At 43.9% G+C, this 15,913-nt stretch overlaps 1 protein-coding gene across 1 annotated transcript; it reads right to left on the reverse strand.

Annotated features, from left to right (window-relative positions):
- Window positions 1–8,548: 8,548 nt before the first annotated feature.
- On the reverse strand, window positions 8,549–13,454 carry LOC105035596 (uncharacterized). Its single transcript, XM_010911196.4, has 2 exons — window positions 12,248–13,454; window positions 8,549–8,693 (listed from the first exon to the last, which is right to left on the reverse strand). Coding segments are annotated over exons 1-2 (1,071 nt in total). The 5' UTR covers window positions 13,318–13,454; the 3' UTR covers window positions 8,549–8,692.
- Window positions 13,455–15,913: the final 2,459 nt, after the last annotated feature.

The following is a 15,913-nucleotide window of genomic DNA, read 5'->3' on the forward strand; positions in this document are numbered from 1 at the left end:
CTTCGAATGAGCTTCCACATCAGATAAGTCCCAGACGGACCTCCCTAGTGATCGGACTTCTCCGGACTTCATCAACAAAAAAATCTCCATCCGAGCTCCTACAACAGGTGACTCCCGTCTGAAAGATCAGCACCCGAAGCGTCCGACAATAGTAGATTCGTCAGCGACCTCGGAACATCCGAGCCTCTCCTAGAACGATGATGTAAAGAGCCATTCTGCTCCATCAGGCATCCCAGCCAAGCTTCAGCCGACGGATCCAAACTCTCTGGCAAGCCACAACAAGGGCCACTACCTTACTCCACTCGCTGCAACGGATTCCACGCGGTTCCACCACTCTATGACAAGCCACGACAATAGCCGCCATCCTGCTCCACTTTCTGCAACGGATTCCATGCAGCTCCACCCCTCTCTGGCAAGTTCCGACAACAGACACCACTCCACTCTCCGCAACAAGCTCCACGTGGCCCTGAACAACCCCTGATGCCACTACTCTCTGTAACAAACTCCATGCGGCTCTGAGTGATCCACTACCAGACGGTTACAGACGTCGCTGTCGGTCAGTTACACCCTCCGTCTATAAATAAAGATCCCCAGATACATTCTTCTCTAAGCTGGTAATTCTATCTCGATACTCTGCCAAAATTTTTGCTCGAGCACTCTATTTCTGTTGAAGCAAAGTACTGACTTGAGCATCGGAGGGTCTTGTCGGAGCACCCCCAACTCCGGTTTAGACTTTCTTTGCAGGTCCGGACGGCTGCCGTGGTCATTCCAACTCCAGCTTCTCCGACTTTGATAGAATTCTGCACCAACAGAATTGACGCTAGAGGAAGAGTCCTATGTCTTTGCAGTACCCTTGTTCTTAAAGGAGTGCTCAACGAGACTGATTCCAGTCATCTTCTCCGACATCCTCTTCTCCTTCTTCTACTAGATCTTCACCCGATGCCTCCTCGCAAAGCATCCACCAGGCGATCCATGACCTCCGCGGCCAGATCTCAGGCTCCGACCTCACCTCCAGTTTTCCAGGCTCCTCCTCCTCCTCCGGCAATGGCGGTCGGTGCGAAGCAATTCGACCTGCTAGTTCAGCAGGTCAGAGGCCTCACTGAAGCAGTGCAGGCCATGCAACAGCAACAACAGCTGCAGGCGTCGGTGCGGTTGGAGAGAACGTCGTCGGAATTCTAAAATCCGATGGTAGGGTGGGCCACTTGGGCCAGTCGCCCCGTCTTTCCTGAAAAGTCAAATCCGAGGGTGGAGAGCCCTCAGTCCGATCACGATTCTACTCCCGGAGGATCTCTACCTCCATTCTGTCCGAAGACCCTCGAGACCCGCAGTCGAGAGGACTTTCTGGATCGAAGGCTCCAAGAGATGAACCGGCAGATCGAAGAACTCCGCCACGCTCCCCCTGCTTATGGTGAGGATATCTGTACTAACCCTCCCTTCTCTCAAATGATCATGTAGGAACCGATCCCGCCAAACTTCAAGCTCCCCCAATTCGAAAGCTATGACGGGACCTCGGATCCGGTCGACCACCTGGAGGTCTTCCGAACAATGATGCTGCTCCATGGCACGCCAAACGTCATTCTGTGTCGAGCTTTTCCATCCACCCTGAAGGGAGCAGCAAGGAACTGGTACTCGACGTTAAAGCCAGGTACCATCTTTTCCTTTGATCAGATGAGCCACCAGTCCGCGGCTCATTTTGTTAGCAGCCAGTGTCCCCGGAGAGGTTCGGAGTCTCTCATCAACATCAAGCAAAGGGAGGAGGAATCCATCCGGGCTTACGTCAACCGTTTCAACATCATTGCGTTGGAGGTCCGGAACTTGGATCAATCGGTCGCGATGGCCGCTCTGAAAAGCGGCCTTCAGAAGAACGACCTTCTGTTCTCTTTGGAAAAGAAGTACCCCAGGGATTTTGTCGATTTGCTGGCTCGGACCGAAGGATATGCCCGAGCAGAAGAAGCCTTCAAGATGAAGGATGAGGAGACAACAAGAGAGCGGCAGGCGGGAGACTCGAGCAAGCCCGCAGTTGAAAAAAGGCCGAGTGAAGCTCGGCCACGCTCTCGAACTCCTCCCGGGCACAGGCACACCCGGATTCCTCTTCGAGCTCGTAAACAGAGAAGCCCAGACCGTCGAGTTCGACGAGACTCTCCTCCCGAGAGATTCCACAGCTACGCCCCTCTCAACGCATCGAAAACTCAAGTGCTGATGGAGGTTAGGGAGCAGCTCCCAAGGCCAGAGAGGATGCGCTCGCACCTCGAAAAGCACAATCTGAACAAATTCTGCCTCTATCATCGTGACCACGGCCACGATATGGAGGAGTGTATTCAGCTCCAAGACGAGATCGAGGAGCTCATCAGACGAGGTCGATTCGACAGATTCATTCGAGCTGACCTGAAGGAAGAGAAGATCGGCCTAGGGCCCTCCTGCAGCTGGAACCGCTAAGGAGGGAGGAGCAGCCAGAAGATCGGCCTCCAATTGGGATTATCAACTCCATCTCGGGGGAATCCCGACGGGGAGCAGACCTTCCGCGGTTATAGGGTTCGAAAAATCTACCAATGTATTACCAAGAACTTTGCCCTGAATGAAAATTCTCTTCATATTTGTGCATTCTTTCTTTTGGTATGAGCTTATAACGACGGGAGATAACTCTCCCATACAAACGAAATTAAGCGTGTTAGGAACAGGAGGAGAACCTCATCCTAACATGAGCAAAGCCGAAGGCCCGATTTTTTAAAGATCGGATGGGGAGAGAGGCCCTTACAACGACCCTTATGTGCCCCCACAGCCTTGTTAGGAACAGGAGGAGAACCTCATCCTAACATGAGCAAAGCCGAAGGCCCGATTTCTTAAAGACCGGATGGGGGGAGAGGCCCTTACAACGGCCCTTATGTGCCCCCACAGCCTTGTTAGAAATAGAAGGAGAACCTCGTCCTAATATGAGCAAAGCCGAAGGCCCGATTTCTTAAAGACCGGATGGGGGGAGAGGCCCTTACAATGGCCCTTATGTGCCCCCACAGCCTTGTTAGGAACAGGAGGAGAACCTCGTCCTAACATGAGCAAAGCCGAAGGCTCGATTTCTTAAAGATCGGATGGGGGAGAGGCCCTTACAACGGTCCTTATGTGCCCCCACAGCCTTGTTAGAAACAGGAGGAGAACCTCGTCCTAACATGAACAAAGTCGAAGGCTTGATTTCCTAAAGATCGGATGGGGGGAGAGGCCCTCACAACGGCCCTTATGCGCCCCCACAGCCTTGTTAGAAACAGGAGGAGAACCTCATCCTAACATGAGCTGAAACCGACTGTCGGGAACAAGAGGAGGACCTCATCCCGATGCAAACAAAGACTCGATTGATCGACAAGGAGGAAAGCTTCTTCAATGACTCCTCTACACTCTCATGACGCCATCAAGAGCAGAGGGAAGACCCTCACTCAAACACAGAAGAAAAAGAGAGACGAAAAGAGAAAGCGACGAACTGCACCGACGATAGGTGAAAAATGAACTACATCAAAGGCACAAGGGACCTCGTCTCGATGAGAGAGAAAACTCTTGTCGAAAATCTCTAGTCCCTAAGGGCAAATCGACACGACGACGATCAGGAACCTTCAAATACGTCGGCAACGAATAAGGCGGAAGACAAAAGAGGTTCGGTGAATGACGACTCAAAGCAAGAACCGATGAGGGATTACAAACTACGTCGATGCCCAACAAGACGGAAGACAAATGGAGTTTGGTAAGCAACCATTCAATACCAGAATGGATAAGGTAATAGATAATTTCATTTTCATTTTATTGATGAAGTACACGTTACAAAGCCTTAAAGGCCAAAAAACAAAAAAAAAAGAAAGAAAAAAAAGAGGCTCTAAGGAAGCCCAGTTTCTTCCGACTTCGAGCTCTCGGTTCCGGCCCTTGCTATGGATTACCTTAAATTTTCGACTTCCTCTTCTAGTTCCATCTTTTTCAGCAATATATCTTGGAACATCCGGTGGAATCACCGGCGCTCGTCCTCTGACTCTCGAAGACTCCTCCTCAAGACCTCAGACTCCGCCTCAGCATCCTTGACTGCCTGCTGCTCGTGGACCAGCAGAACTTTCAGCCACCGTAATTTGGCTTCCTCCCGCCCAAGGGCTACAGACAGTTCCGCCATAGTCCCCCTCAAGGAGCAAAGCTCGTCAGAACCTTGTGCAGGGACAGGCTGAACTCTCTCGGACAGCCGCCTCTCAAGGCGGGCAACTTTGTCAGTCGCCGTCTGGAGCCTCCTTCGGTAGTCCTCTACTTGTCTGCTCTAGCCGACTCGATAGGCGTCGTAAGTCGCCTCGACGTCCTGCAGCTGTTTTTGAAGGTCGAAGAACCTCTTCGACCAGTCTTGGTCACGGTCAGTCTAGACTGTGAGCCGGGACGAGCTCCCTTCCTGCCGGCCGATCTTCTCCCGTGTGGCCGCCAGCTCGACTTTAAGGGAGCTGATCTTGGAAGCCTGAGTCCAAGACCGGTCGCTAGCATATTTTCGGAGTTCCTCAAGCTCCGTAATGAAATCAGCTTTCCTTTTGGTGTATTCCATAAAACTTTTCTTGTGGAGGTCCCGAAAGCGAGTAGCCTCCGCGGTGGCCTCTGAATGGCTCTCCTTCAGCCGGTGAAGTTCGTTTTCCAGCTTCTTGGATTTTCTTGTCAACTGATGAACTTTCCTTTGGAGGTCTCGTATCATCGACTTCAAGGGAATACCCTCTGACAGGGGAAGAACTTCGGCAGGACACTGTCGTTGGAGGACAAGAGCACCACGACTCAAATTAATGCAAGAAGACAAAAAGAAAGAACAGAATACGAAGAAAAAAGACGGAAAAATGTCAGGAAGTTCCGGGACTGACCTAGATTGACCCCAGGAGTGCAGGGAGATGGCAAGGATGATGGAGGTCGACCCGAAGGATGCCTAAGGCCGGAAAGGATGCTAGAGGAAGCTAGAGCTCTCAGGGAAGAAGAGGGGAACCGAGGGATTCTCTCGAGCAAGGTGGAACCCCTGAAGGAGGAGAACATGTTTAAATAGACCCCGGGATCCGGCGCAATAATGATTGCGGATCTCCTCTAGCCGGTCTGCACTCGCCGCGTGTCCCACTTATCTCGATAGACTGTTGGAAACGGCTGGCAGCTGACAGAGTCATTATTACACCATACCTAGAGCCACGCTCCGGCGGAAATTTCAAAAAGAAGAAATCTTTTCCGAAAAGGCTCCAGTACCAGCGTGCCGAACGTCAAAATACCTGGCAACCGTCGAGTGCAGAAATCGAGGAGAGCAGCTTCGATCGTGAGAATTTCTCTGTACTTCATTCGGAACCGAAACTCGAAAGTAGGAGGACTGGTGTTGGGTATAAAATACCCCCCTCCGACCGAAATTTGAAAAAGACCGATCCTTTGGGGCTCTTTCGGCTCCCGACCTTGCATGTGGCACCTCTCCAAACTTCCTCAACCATTCGGACTTCTTCAACAATGAACTTCTGCATTCATCCACTGGGCCACCCCAAAGGCCCTCAGGGCCCCACTGTCAGTCGACCTCCTACAGCAGCCAACCATTCCCCGAGTCTCTCCTGGACTTCTTCCGGCCACGGATGACCCTACTCTGAACTTCTTCCGGGCTTCGTCAGCATCCGAGCTTCCCCGACAACGAGATTTCTACAGTAACCAGACTCCACCCAAGTTTCTACGGCGATCGACCGCCTCCCGGATCCTAATCGAGCTCCCGCGAGAGCCGAACTTCTGCTACGAACGGTCTACTCCGAACTCCTACAGCGGACTGTCTACCACAGATATCTTCTGTAAGCAAATTTCTTCCGAACTTCTGTTACAGGTACACTCCAGTCGAGCTACTCCGTAGCGAGTGGGCTCTGGACGAACTTCTACAGTGGGACACTACTCCGAGCTTCCACGACAACTAGTCCTCGCCCGAGCTCCTACAATAAACGCCCCCCCTTTCGACCTCTCGCGAGAGCCGAAGCCCGTCCGAACTTCTCCAGCGAATGGATTCCGGACGAGCTCCAGCAACTGGGTCCCTGCGATAGCCGATCGCCTTCGATGTCTGCCGAGCCTTCCCAGCGCTATCCGAAGTCCATCGCCGGCCAACCTCCTACCAGACTCCCCATAAAATCGGACTTTTCTGACGGACGATCTTCAGATGAGCTTCCACATCAGATAAGTCCCAGACGGACTTTCCTAGCGATCAGACTTCTCCAGACTTCGTCAATAGAAAAATCTCCATCTGAGCTCCTACAGCAGGTGACTCCCGCTTGAAAGATCAGCACCCGAAGCATCCGACAATAGTAGATTCGTCAGCGACCTCAGAACATCCGAGCCTCTCCTAAAACGACGATGTAAAGAGCCATTCTGCTCCATCAAGCATCCCAGCTGAGCTTCAGCCGACGGATCCAAACTCTCTGGCAAGCCACAACAAGGGCCACTATCTTACTCCACTCGCTGCAACAGATTCTACGCAGTTTCACCACTCTCTGACAAGCCACAACAAGAGCCGCCATCCTGCTCCACTTTCTGCAACGGATTCCATGCAGCTCCACCCCTCTCTGGCAAATCCCGACAACGGATACCACTCCACTCTCCACAACAAGCTCCACGTGGCCCTGAACGACCCCTGACGCCACTACTCTCCGTAACAAACTCCATGCGACTCTGAGCGGTCCACTACTAGACAGTTACAAACGTCGCTGTCGGTCAGTTACACCCTCCGTCTATAAATAAGGATCCTCAGATACATTCTTCTCTAAGCTGGTAATTCTATCTCGAAACTCTGCCAAAATTTTCGCTCGAGCACTCCATTTCTATTGAAGCAGAGTACTGACTTGAGCGTCGGAGGGTCTTGTCGGAGTACCCCCAACTCCGATTTAGACTTTCTTTGCAGGTCCCGACGATGGCCGCGGTCATCCCAGCTCCAGCTTCTCTGACTTCGACAGAATTCTGCATCAACAGAAAGTATTTGATCAAGATAAGGACTCTCCAAATCATAGAGAGTGCGACGCTTCTGCACATGCGCCAGACATCCTTCTTTTTCTAATTTTTCTCCACCCCAAAAAAGCCAAAAAAAATACATCTCATACTTTGAGATGTGCATCAGAGGATAGAGGATGATGTGGGTTACCACACACATCTTAATCCTATGCTAGAAGGACTCCTCCTTCTACCCACGCTAACATGCATGCACAAAACCTATTTTGCGCCAAGAGTCCTCCACAACTTAGACTCTTCATAATTGGCGTTAACATGGGATGTGGCACCCCAGTTTTAGCTGCTTCCAGATGGCATGATCTGACCCAAATACCTATAAAATTGGGCTAGCTAATTAACAAGGGATGAGATCAAATTGATCTCCAAAAGAGCAAGGGTTTCTATATGTGCTAGCATGCTTACTGAAATCCTGATTGAATCCAAAATTCCGATCAACCTTTTTCAAAAGGATCCTTGGCCAATTTTCATATGTGTGTGACCCATTGGATTCCATATCTAACCGGCAGTAGGTCCGGATGCATGTTGATCAAATTTGATTAGATTCTAATCTAATCGATTAAGGTCTAATTGAGCTAACCTGAGCTCAACAATTAGAATTCTTTCTAATTGGCGATCGAATTAAACTCTTTAATTCGATCAAAAACTTACAAGTCAAGATTGACGTCTAGCAATATATCATGACTACCCAGAAGATATGAAATTTGATGAAAATATCAAATATACCCTTCAGTGGCAAGTTACCGTGCAATTCAATCCTTCGATCATCCCTACATCCTGAATATATTCATGAGTATGGAACCATGTCAAACTTAAATACATATTCATATCGATTCTCAATTAACCAATGATGACTCTGATAAAAAAGCATTAGAAACTCTTTCTAATCTCCTTCTTGCTTTTGGCCAAAAGATTTTTTCTTAGTCATCTAGGATTGAGAATACACAGGATGCAATCCCCTCTTACTAGGAGTGATCGATTTCATATTGACCTACTCACAACCTCCATACATACTCCACTATGTCCAAAATATCCCGTACATATCTTAATGCTATGCCTGGGTATGAACCAAAGTATGGGTTCATGTGCACAAGATTCTATGGTGGTCTCAGGTCTAAGGATCACTTGCACAACTCCCACTTAGAGAATCATTTTTGACATGCAAGTAAGGCTTCCATAAGATGTTCTCTTTCATCGAGTCAATTCAGTTGACTCATTTCCCAAATGAGCACCCACATCCTTATATTAGTGTCCCACACAAGTGACTATGAGATCTGTCATCCTCTCCATCGAGCATACATAGGATGTACCAGTCTATCCAGAATATTAATCTCCGACTCAATACTCCTATGATCAAAAATATTTAAGATTAGAATTTTAGGATTTTATGTCTCACTAGCATGATCCATTCATGTATCCTAAAATCATTGCCCTAATCTTTGAGGTTCATCGTAATCTTAGATATAATAAGATGCAACTAATATGATGAATCAATACTTTAAATAATAAATGTCATTACATAAGTTGAAAAATCACAAAGAAAAGTCTTATCGCAATACTTGCGATTGGCTTATAGGGCACTCTTCTTTCAGCTGCGTGATATCGAAAAGATTCTGTGGAGGTGATGTCCTGACCAAACATCCTCAATATTTGGCAGTATGTAACTGATTTTGCACTTGATAGTTCCATTCAAAATCAACAGTCTGTTTCAGTAAAACAATACCAACAAAGAAAACTCTTAAAGAATGAATCACAAATATCACCGGACGCCAAATTTGAAGCCCCACTCAGTCAATTTGTTGAAACATAAAAACAAAATATTAAGAAATAACAGCAAAAAAATGATAACAAAGAAATCTTAGAGCATTTTATGGTTTCTAAGATAAGAACGTTTAAACATGTGATAAGCAATCAAGTAAATCGTGGAGTCTTAAGACACTTGAGAAATTATAAATTGAAGTGTTGAGATACCTTAGGATTTGTAGATGTACACCAATACAAGAAGAATTATGATGTATATTGGGAAAGGAGGCATGCATTAATACAACAGCCATAAGGAAGAAAAGATCAAAAAAGAAGGATGAAAAGGAGCTGATCAATGCCAATTTTAATAGGGAACATGACTAGGGAAAGTAATCATAGTAAATTTCACATATTTGCTGAAACTAGGTTTGGTAAGTGCTTGACAACATTTGCTTACAGAAGTCCTTCAGATGTCTTGAGCATATGATAGCTTTTGGTTTATGTATTTGCTAAAATCCAAGATCCATAATTTTGCAAGCCAAACTTTCCACCAGAGAAATATGCTTAGGAAACAAAAAATTCATCAGTTCAGACTAATTAAGGATCATTTAGAAGAAGATGAAATTATTTTTTCAGAGAGGGCCTCAAATTCAACTATTTTTAGAAACAAAAAGGCAGATGAAATGGAAATACAATTGGTATCCTATTCAACTTTATTTAGAAGTAGAGATATGAAACTATAGCTAATGAGGAACAGATTATTTAGGATGGCGGATATGATGAACGGTAAAATATAAACCTGTGTGTCAAGAAAAATACCACAATGTACAGGCAAGAAGGAACTCACAACATATTGAGCTTGGATTCCCTCTGTTAGGATAGATACTCATCGCCTAACCGACTAGCCTTTCTTCTCCCCTCCTAATCGACTAAGTGCACTACAATTGGTTCCTTCTCATTTCTGCACAGACCACTCTGCTTTGGTTCAACCCGACTTAGTTCGACAGGTTAGCATTCGATCGACTAAGATCAACGATACTTGACCGATTAAGGGCGACAGACTTAACCAAGTCGGTATTTAATCGACTTGGTTTAACATGCAACCTACAACTAAGTAGTGATATTCGATATATAGTCGACTATTTCCTCAGTGCCATACCGACTACTTAAATTGACGATGGTTATTCGATATGAGCATTAACTACATGTGAATATAGAGCACAATAATCGCCCACGAACGGCCCATTATTCGATCTTAACGTAAGTTAATGAGGTAATCGCCCACTAAATACCATAACTCCCATGTTCCGAATATCCAAAGACGGGAGTTGCATAATAATGGCTTTCCTAATTCTATAAGTACCGATATGCAATAGAGGATCAGGTATGCAATGCAAGATCAAGTTAAGCTAGTCTCTGCTATTTTGAGCTCTTATTTTGACTCTCTGGTTGTTCCCTTTCTCTGGCTAATTTAACCATCGGAGGATCTCCCATCGGATAATTTTCAGCAAGTGAACTTATTTTGCAGGTTTTCTGTCATTCGACACCAAGACGCAATAGCTCGACTCCTAGCCGACTATCTCACTGGAGATAGGCTGCAACACCCCATGTGAAAAACATCCATGGTGGGTGGGATCCAGTCTTTAGTATCTTGAAAAGAGAGAGAATACGATTTTGAAGATTATAGTGGCGTAGCTTTGTTTTTCATAACCTCTTCTTCATCACTCATATAAGGTTAATTAGTTATGCTGGATGCTAACGAAAAGAAAGAATCTTTGGTATCCAAACCTTAAGAAAACCCAAAAGAACTCATTAATTCAAGACCTTTCTCCCATACTAAGCGCATCCACCAGTTCTTTTCCTCTCTTGAAGGAGGACGGATACCACTGAAAAAGCAGGAGGCCAACATGGATCGCTCTTTGAAATATTTAATTTTCCTACATGATCTTGCAGTGTCCTTTTCTGAGGAAGATGTTGGAGAATGTGAAACAGTTCACCACTGATCTAGAAGTTGAAACTTGAAAAACAACAATGAGATGTAGTTACTCACCTCACTAGTTGACCTGCAAATTTTGGTTTGCAAAAATCTCCAAAAGATGGGCTAAGATTTGATGGAATACTAGTATTCTGACAATAGGAGGTGTAATTATCACTATTAAGAGATGATTTTATTGTTGATAATTTTCATGATTTCTCTAAATCTTTTCCCAAAAAAAAAAAAAAAAAGAAAAAAACAGATACCTCATCTTCCCAAATATTAATCAGCATAAGATCTTAAAAACAACCTTAACACAACTATAAAAATCTCAAGCTTGACTAGATTGAAATTGATAAATAGGAAACTTCTTTAGGACAAACAACCAATATCATGAAAGCAATACTAAGAATATTGGCATGATAAAAATGAAATTCCAAGACTTAATAAGCTAGGTTTAAAAAATATATTTTGATCAATGGAATATCCTAAAGCCAACAATGCTTTGCATCTTCCCCTCATTTTCTCTTTAGGGGTATCATTTCAGGTTCTGATGAAAGTCAAGGGACCTATGATATATCATTTCAGATCCCTTGCAAGCGCATCTATGTCCACTGTCGAAATATAGACTAAGGATCTCTAAAGGATGACACCATGGCACATAAATAATGTCATTAACAATGGGAATCAAGAGCGCTTCGTATAAGGTATTTACTAGCTGAAGTTTTAATTTCTTGTCTCTCAATTATTTGATGTAACTATAACAGGGATCAACTCTGCATCCATCATTAAAAGTAGGCACATACTACTAAACAAAAACTAAGAAGTCAGAATAAAAACATATATATAAATCATGAATTATAATTATTCAAAAAATAACTTGTAATACCATTTCTACTATATGATAATCTACTTTGACTTGATTATATTACCACAGTAGCAGACAACAGCTGCAAGATCGCTGCTCTAGACACTACTGAAAAATATCCTATTGCAAATGGAGAGAAATATATCATCCACTAGGAGAGGAGCACAATAAATCTCCTATCTATATTCATCAGCATCATATAAATCCTATCTGATATCTATTATTGTTGGTCAGCTTCCAACAACAATAATCATTATTCACAAAAAATTCATATATTATTAAACTATTAAATTTGCGACAGCATAATTGATATTTTTATTCAAAAGGTTGCAACATAAATTTTTTTCAATTTACATATAGATCTCTCTTTTTGAACAATATATTAAACTGGAACACATCAGTCAAAATAGTATCCCCTTTCAATAAAAACATTAGTTCAAAGAACTCATGCCGCAAAAATATGAGAGCAAAAGAAAATCTGAAAATTAGGAGATACAAAAATCTGTTGAAAATCCAACTCTAATTCACTACGAAATACTGTTTACTCAGATATGTTATGTTGCTGTTGAAGCAAAAATAGAGAAGAATTTAGTTCCTTCCTTTTATTACATCAAAATACACGTTTAATTATCACTGGATCCAAAATTTATATTTATAACAAAAAATCTTACCAACCATCGTAGCCTCCGGATCGCCACCACGGGGGCGGAGGGATCTCCATGCCTTTCATCTCCATGGTTTCCAATAAATCTGCGCCAGCATATTTCATGTCGGGCTCTTTCGACAGCATCTTAATGATATCCAGAATACTGATCTGGGGATCCGTGACCAAAGATGCTACAGCAGGACTAGGGACAGAGGGCGATGGTGGGTTTTGGCCACAAGAAACAGAAGTCGAGCTCGCTTCCCCCACCTCCAGTGGCGGATTGTGTATCAAAACTGGAGACTTTCTCGGCCCTGGAACAACGCTAGAAGCAGCTTTGAGGCTTCCAGTGGTGCTCTCATGGACCTCCTGCGGCTGACACCGGCACTTCGACTGCATATCGCCTTCTCGGTCTGCTGGCTTCGATGCTCTCCCTTCTGATGATGATGGATTTTGGGTCAAAGCCGACGGATCTATCGGGCCTGGAACAACCTCTACGGAAGCACCGGGGTCTCTAGTAGTGCTCTTGGAGGCCTCCCCCGGCTGATACCGGTACTTCTTGAAAAGATCATTGCCTGATCCACCCTCTCCAGCTAAACCCCCATGTCCTTTTGCCGGCGATTCGCGAGGAGTAGCTGGCGATTTGATCTGCCTGCGTCTCAATTGCCACCTCGAAGCCCTGCATTTCTTCTTCCAGCGGTTGGATGATGACCGCAAAACCAGGCGGCCGCCGGGGTGAACTTTTCCGACGAGGGCCAGTGAGGGAGATTTGGGAGATGGTTGATGTGCTCCGGTGGTCACTGGAGATTTCCCCTCTGCCCCGGCCTCGGGAAGCAATAACCTTAGATGGCTGATGTCAGCGGCGCCGGCGACGGCAGGGGTGGCGGAGGAGGGGGTGTCCGGGAGAGAGCAAATGACAATGGGGGCGTCGGCCGGGGGCAAGGGAGCGGCGCCGCCGGCGGGCGAGGGGGAGGAGGGAGAGAAGAGGAGGCCAGGGGAGCTACGGGAGTCGTTGAGGGAGCAGGAGTCGAGGTGGCGCTGTTCCTGAGAATCGGAGGGATTGCGGACCCGCGCTTCGATGGAGGCCGACGGGTGCATGGCTTCCTCCGGACTTTGCTTCCGCCGCTTCGGCCGCCACCGGCTGAGGAGCAGAGAGAGTGGGGCTTTGGCGGGAGTTGTAATGGGACGTCCGCGTGCCACGTACCGCCTAGGGCTACTGCCCGGACCTGACGATTCGCAACATGGTGTTGTTAAAAAGTAAAACAAAATCTTCTGGCCTTGCACATCGTTGCCAATTTTTTTAAAAAAATTAGTAACAAAATACTATTTTTGTAATTTTCAAATCCCCGATGATAAAATATATGTTTTATTTATTTTTTAAGCAACAAGAGGAGTGATGAAAACTTCCTTTTGGAAGGAATGATAGTCAAAAATTTTTACTTCTAAATTTTTAAAAATATAAAAATTATATAAAATAAATAAATAAATATTTTTTATATCAAATTTTATGATTTTTTTTTCAAAAATTGCTATAATACTCTTCAAAGGTAGAAATGTTAATTTTTTTTAAAACACGGTCAATTTGATTCAAAAAAAAACATTCAAGATTCTCTATTGACAATGAAAGATGTCGTATATCTGCGAACATATATATAAAAATCAGAATATGTATGAAATAAAATTTAATTTAGATTAAATAATTTAATCTATCTAACACATATGAAGTAAATTTAATCTACATGCAACAGGATCGATCACACGATTTTAAGATACTGAAATTAAAATTAAATTTAATTAAAATTAAAAATCTGAAGATTCGATCTTCATATCTTTGCACGAGGTGATAATTTTTACTGCTGATGATCGTGATAATCCAATAAGATTTCTGCAGAGCCGTACACATATCCAGCCTCTACGGATATCCACACGAAGTCCTCGATCCGATCAAAGGCTCTTGATTTTACTGAGGTACTAGCTTCCTTGTAGAAGTCGCTTCTTGATGGTTGATTCTGATATCTTCTTCAGATTTCTCAGATTCTCTCAGATCTCTGAAGAGGAACCGGAGGAAAATGAAGAGAAGATTAAAAGCTAAAGAACCCTTTCTCTTTTCTTTTTTCTCTTCCCAAAATCACACACCATATAAAAGGAAGAAACCCTAAAAAACTCTAGGAAGACCTAATGCCTGAGAGGAGACCCTCTCCTCTAATTTTTTCTTGCCCAGAAAAAAGACCACCACCCCCTTATTTTCCTCACGCCCATCAGATTTCTTTCATAGTGAAATTAAGTTTCTCATGATGAATCTCGTTTATTTTGCCACACAAAAAGAGCCTTTTTTAGTAGGTGGCATCAAAGAGAATTTGGATGAGATCAAATCTCATCCTAATAAGGAATCAAATCAAATTTCAAACATTTCCTTATCTTTATCTGAGGAAGGGATTAGCATGAGATAAGGGGGCGCATGAAGGGTTTGGGTGTGAAATATTTCATGCAAATAATGAGGTGGGACGTTCCTCCTTTTTGGCATGATATGGGGTGGTTGGCACTAGGGAGAGAAAGAGAGTCCCAATCAAACTGGAAACTCTCTTAAATGTTTAATTAAATCCTAACTAATTTAAAATTTAGATGCACCCAAGACTAAATAATTTTTTAATCTAATTAGGAATCCAAGTTTTGATCAAATCAAAAATTAATCTCTTTTGCAATTGGGTTATCTAATAACTCAATCAGACTTAATCTAATCAAATCTAAATCAATTCAACTTGAATCTAATTTAATTAGACTTGATCCAAACTCCATTGCTTAACTAAATTGAGCCAATTAACAATTCAATTACTAATTAATCATCCTACAACTCACTAACTTTTAGCAAATTGCTTTATTATAACTCTTGCACTGGATTAATCATCAGTCATATAAACGATTAGATCTAATAGCAATTCATAATCGCTAATCAACCATTTGATTGGACAAAAATCTCTTTTATGTATGACCCCATAAGTTCTATTCTATCTGATAGTGAGATATACTGTGATCCCCATCACAATATCATCGAAACTTATTTTGATTGATTAGAATGATTCTGTAATACCCCATTCCAAATCAAGTCCCAAACCTAAAACAATGGTACAGATCGTAAAGCAAACATTCAATGAGAAAAAAAAATTGTTAAGGGCCAGCACATGTTCTATACGTGCTGGGTAGATGGTTTACACGGGAACAGGGGAAAAACGTAGAGAACTCCCAAAGAAATTCTCTTCCGATTAGGAGACCAAAAATACTCAAAAATCTGAGTTAAAATCAAACTTTGTTTATTTCCCATAGAGACCTATTTAAAGGCCTTCATCCCATAGATTTCCCTCATCAAAAATCACCAATTAATCCTCTTTATTTTTCGCCTTTTTTCTTCCTATTTTTTGATAAATTATTTTTATTTTGGCTGTCAAGAACCAGATCAAATCCCATCCAAAGAATCAGGTAAATCATTTTAATCATCTTCCCTTCATCTTTTATAGATTTTAAGCTGGGATTTCTACTGATTTTGTAGCTAAAAATATTTTTAAAAAAATCTAGTTTCGAATTACTTTTTTTTGTTCCTCTCTTGATTTTCGTCATCATAAGCTACCGCTGGTCACCAAACTCTATCATGGTCATCGCTGGGGACTGCGCCTCCAGCTTTAAGGGTCGCCGGTAGGGG

Source organism: Elaeis guineensis, chromosome 16 (assembly GCF_000442705.2).
Source record: "Elaeis guineensis isolate ETL-2024a chromosome 16, EG11, whole genome shotgun sequence".
Taxonomy (NCBI): Eukaryota; Viridiplantae; Streptophyta; class Magnoliopsida; order Arecales; family Arecaceae; genus Elaeis; species Elaeis guineensis.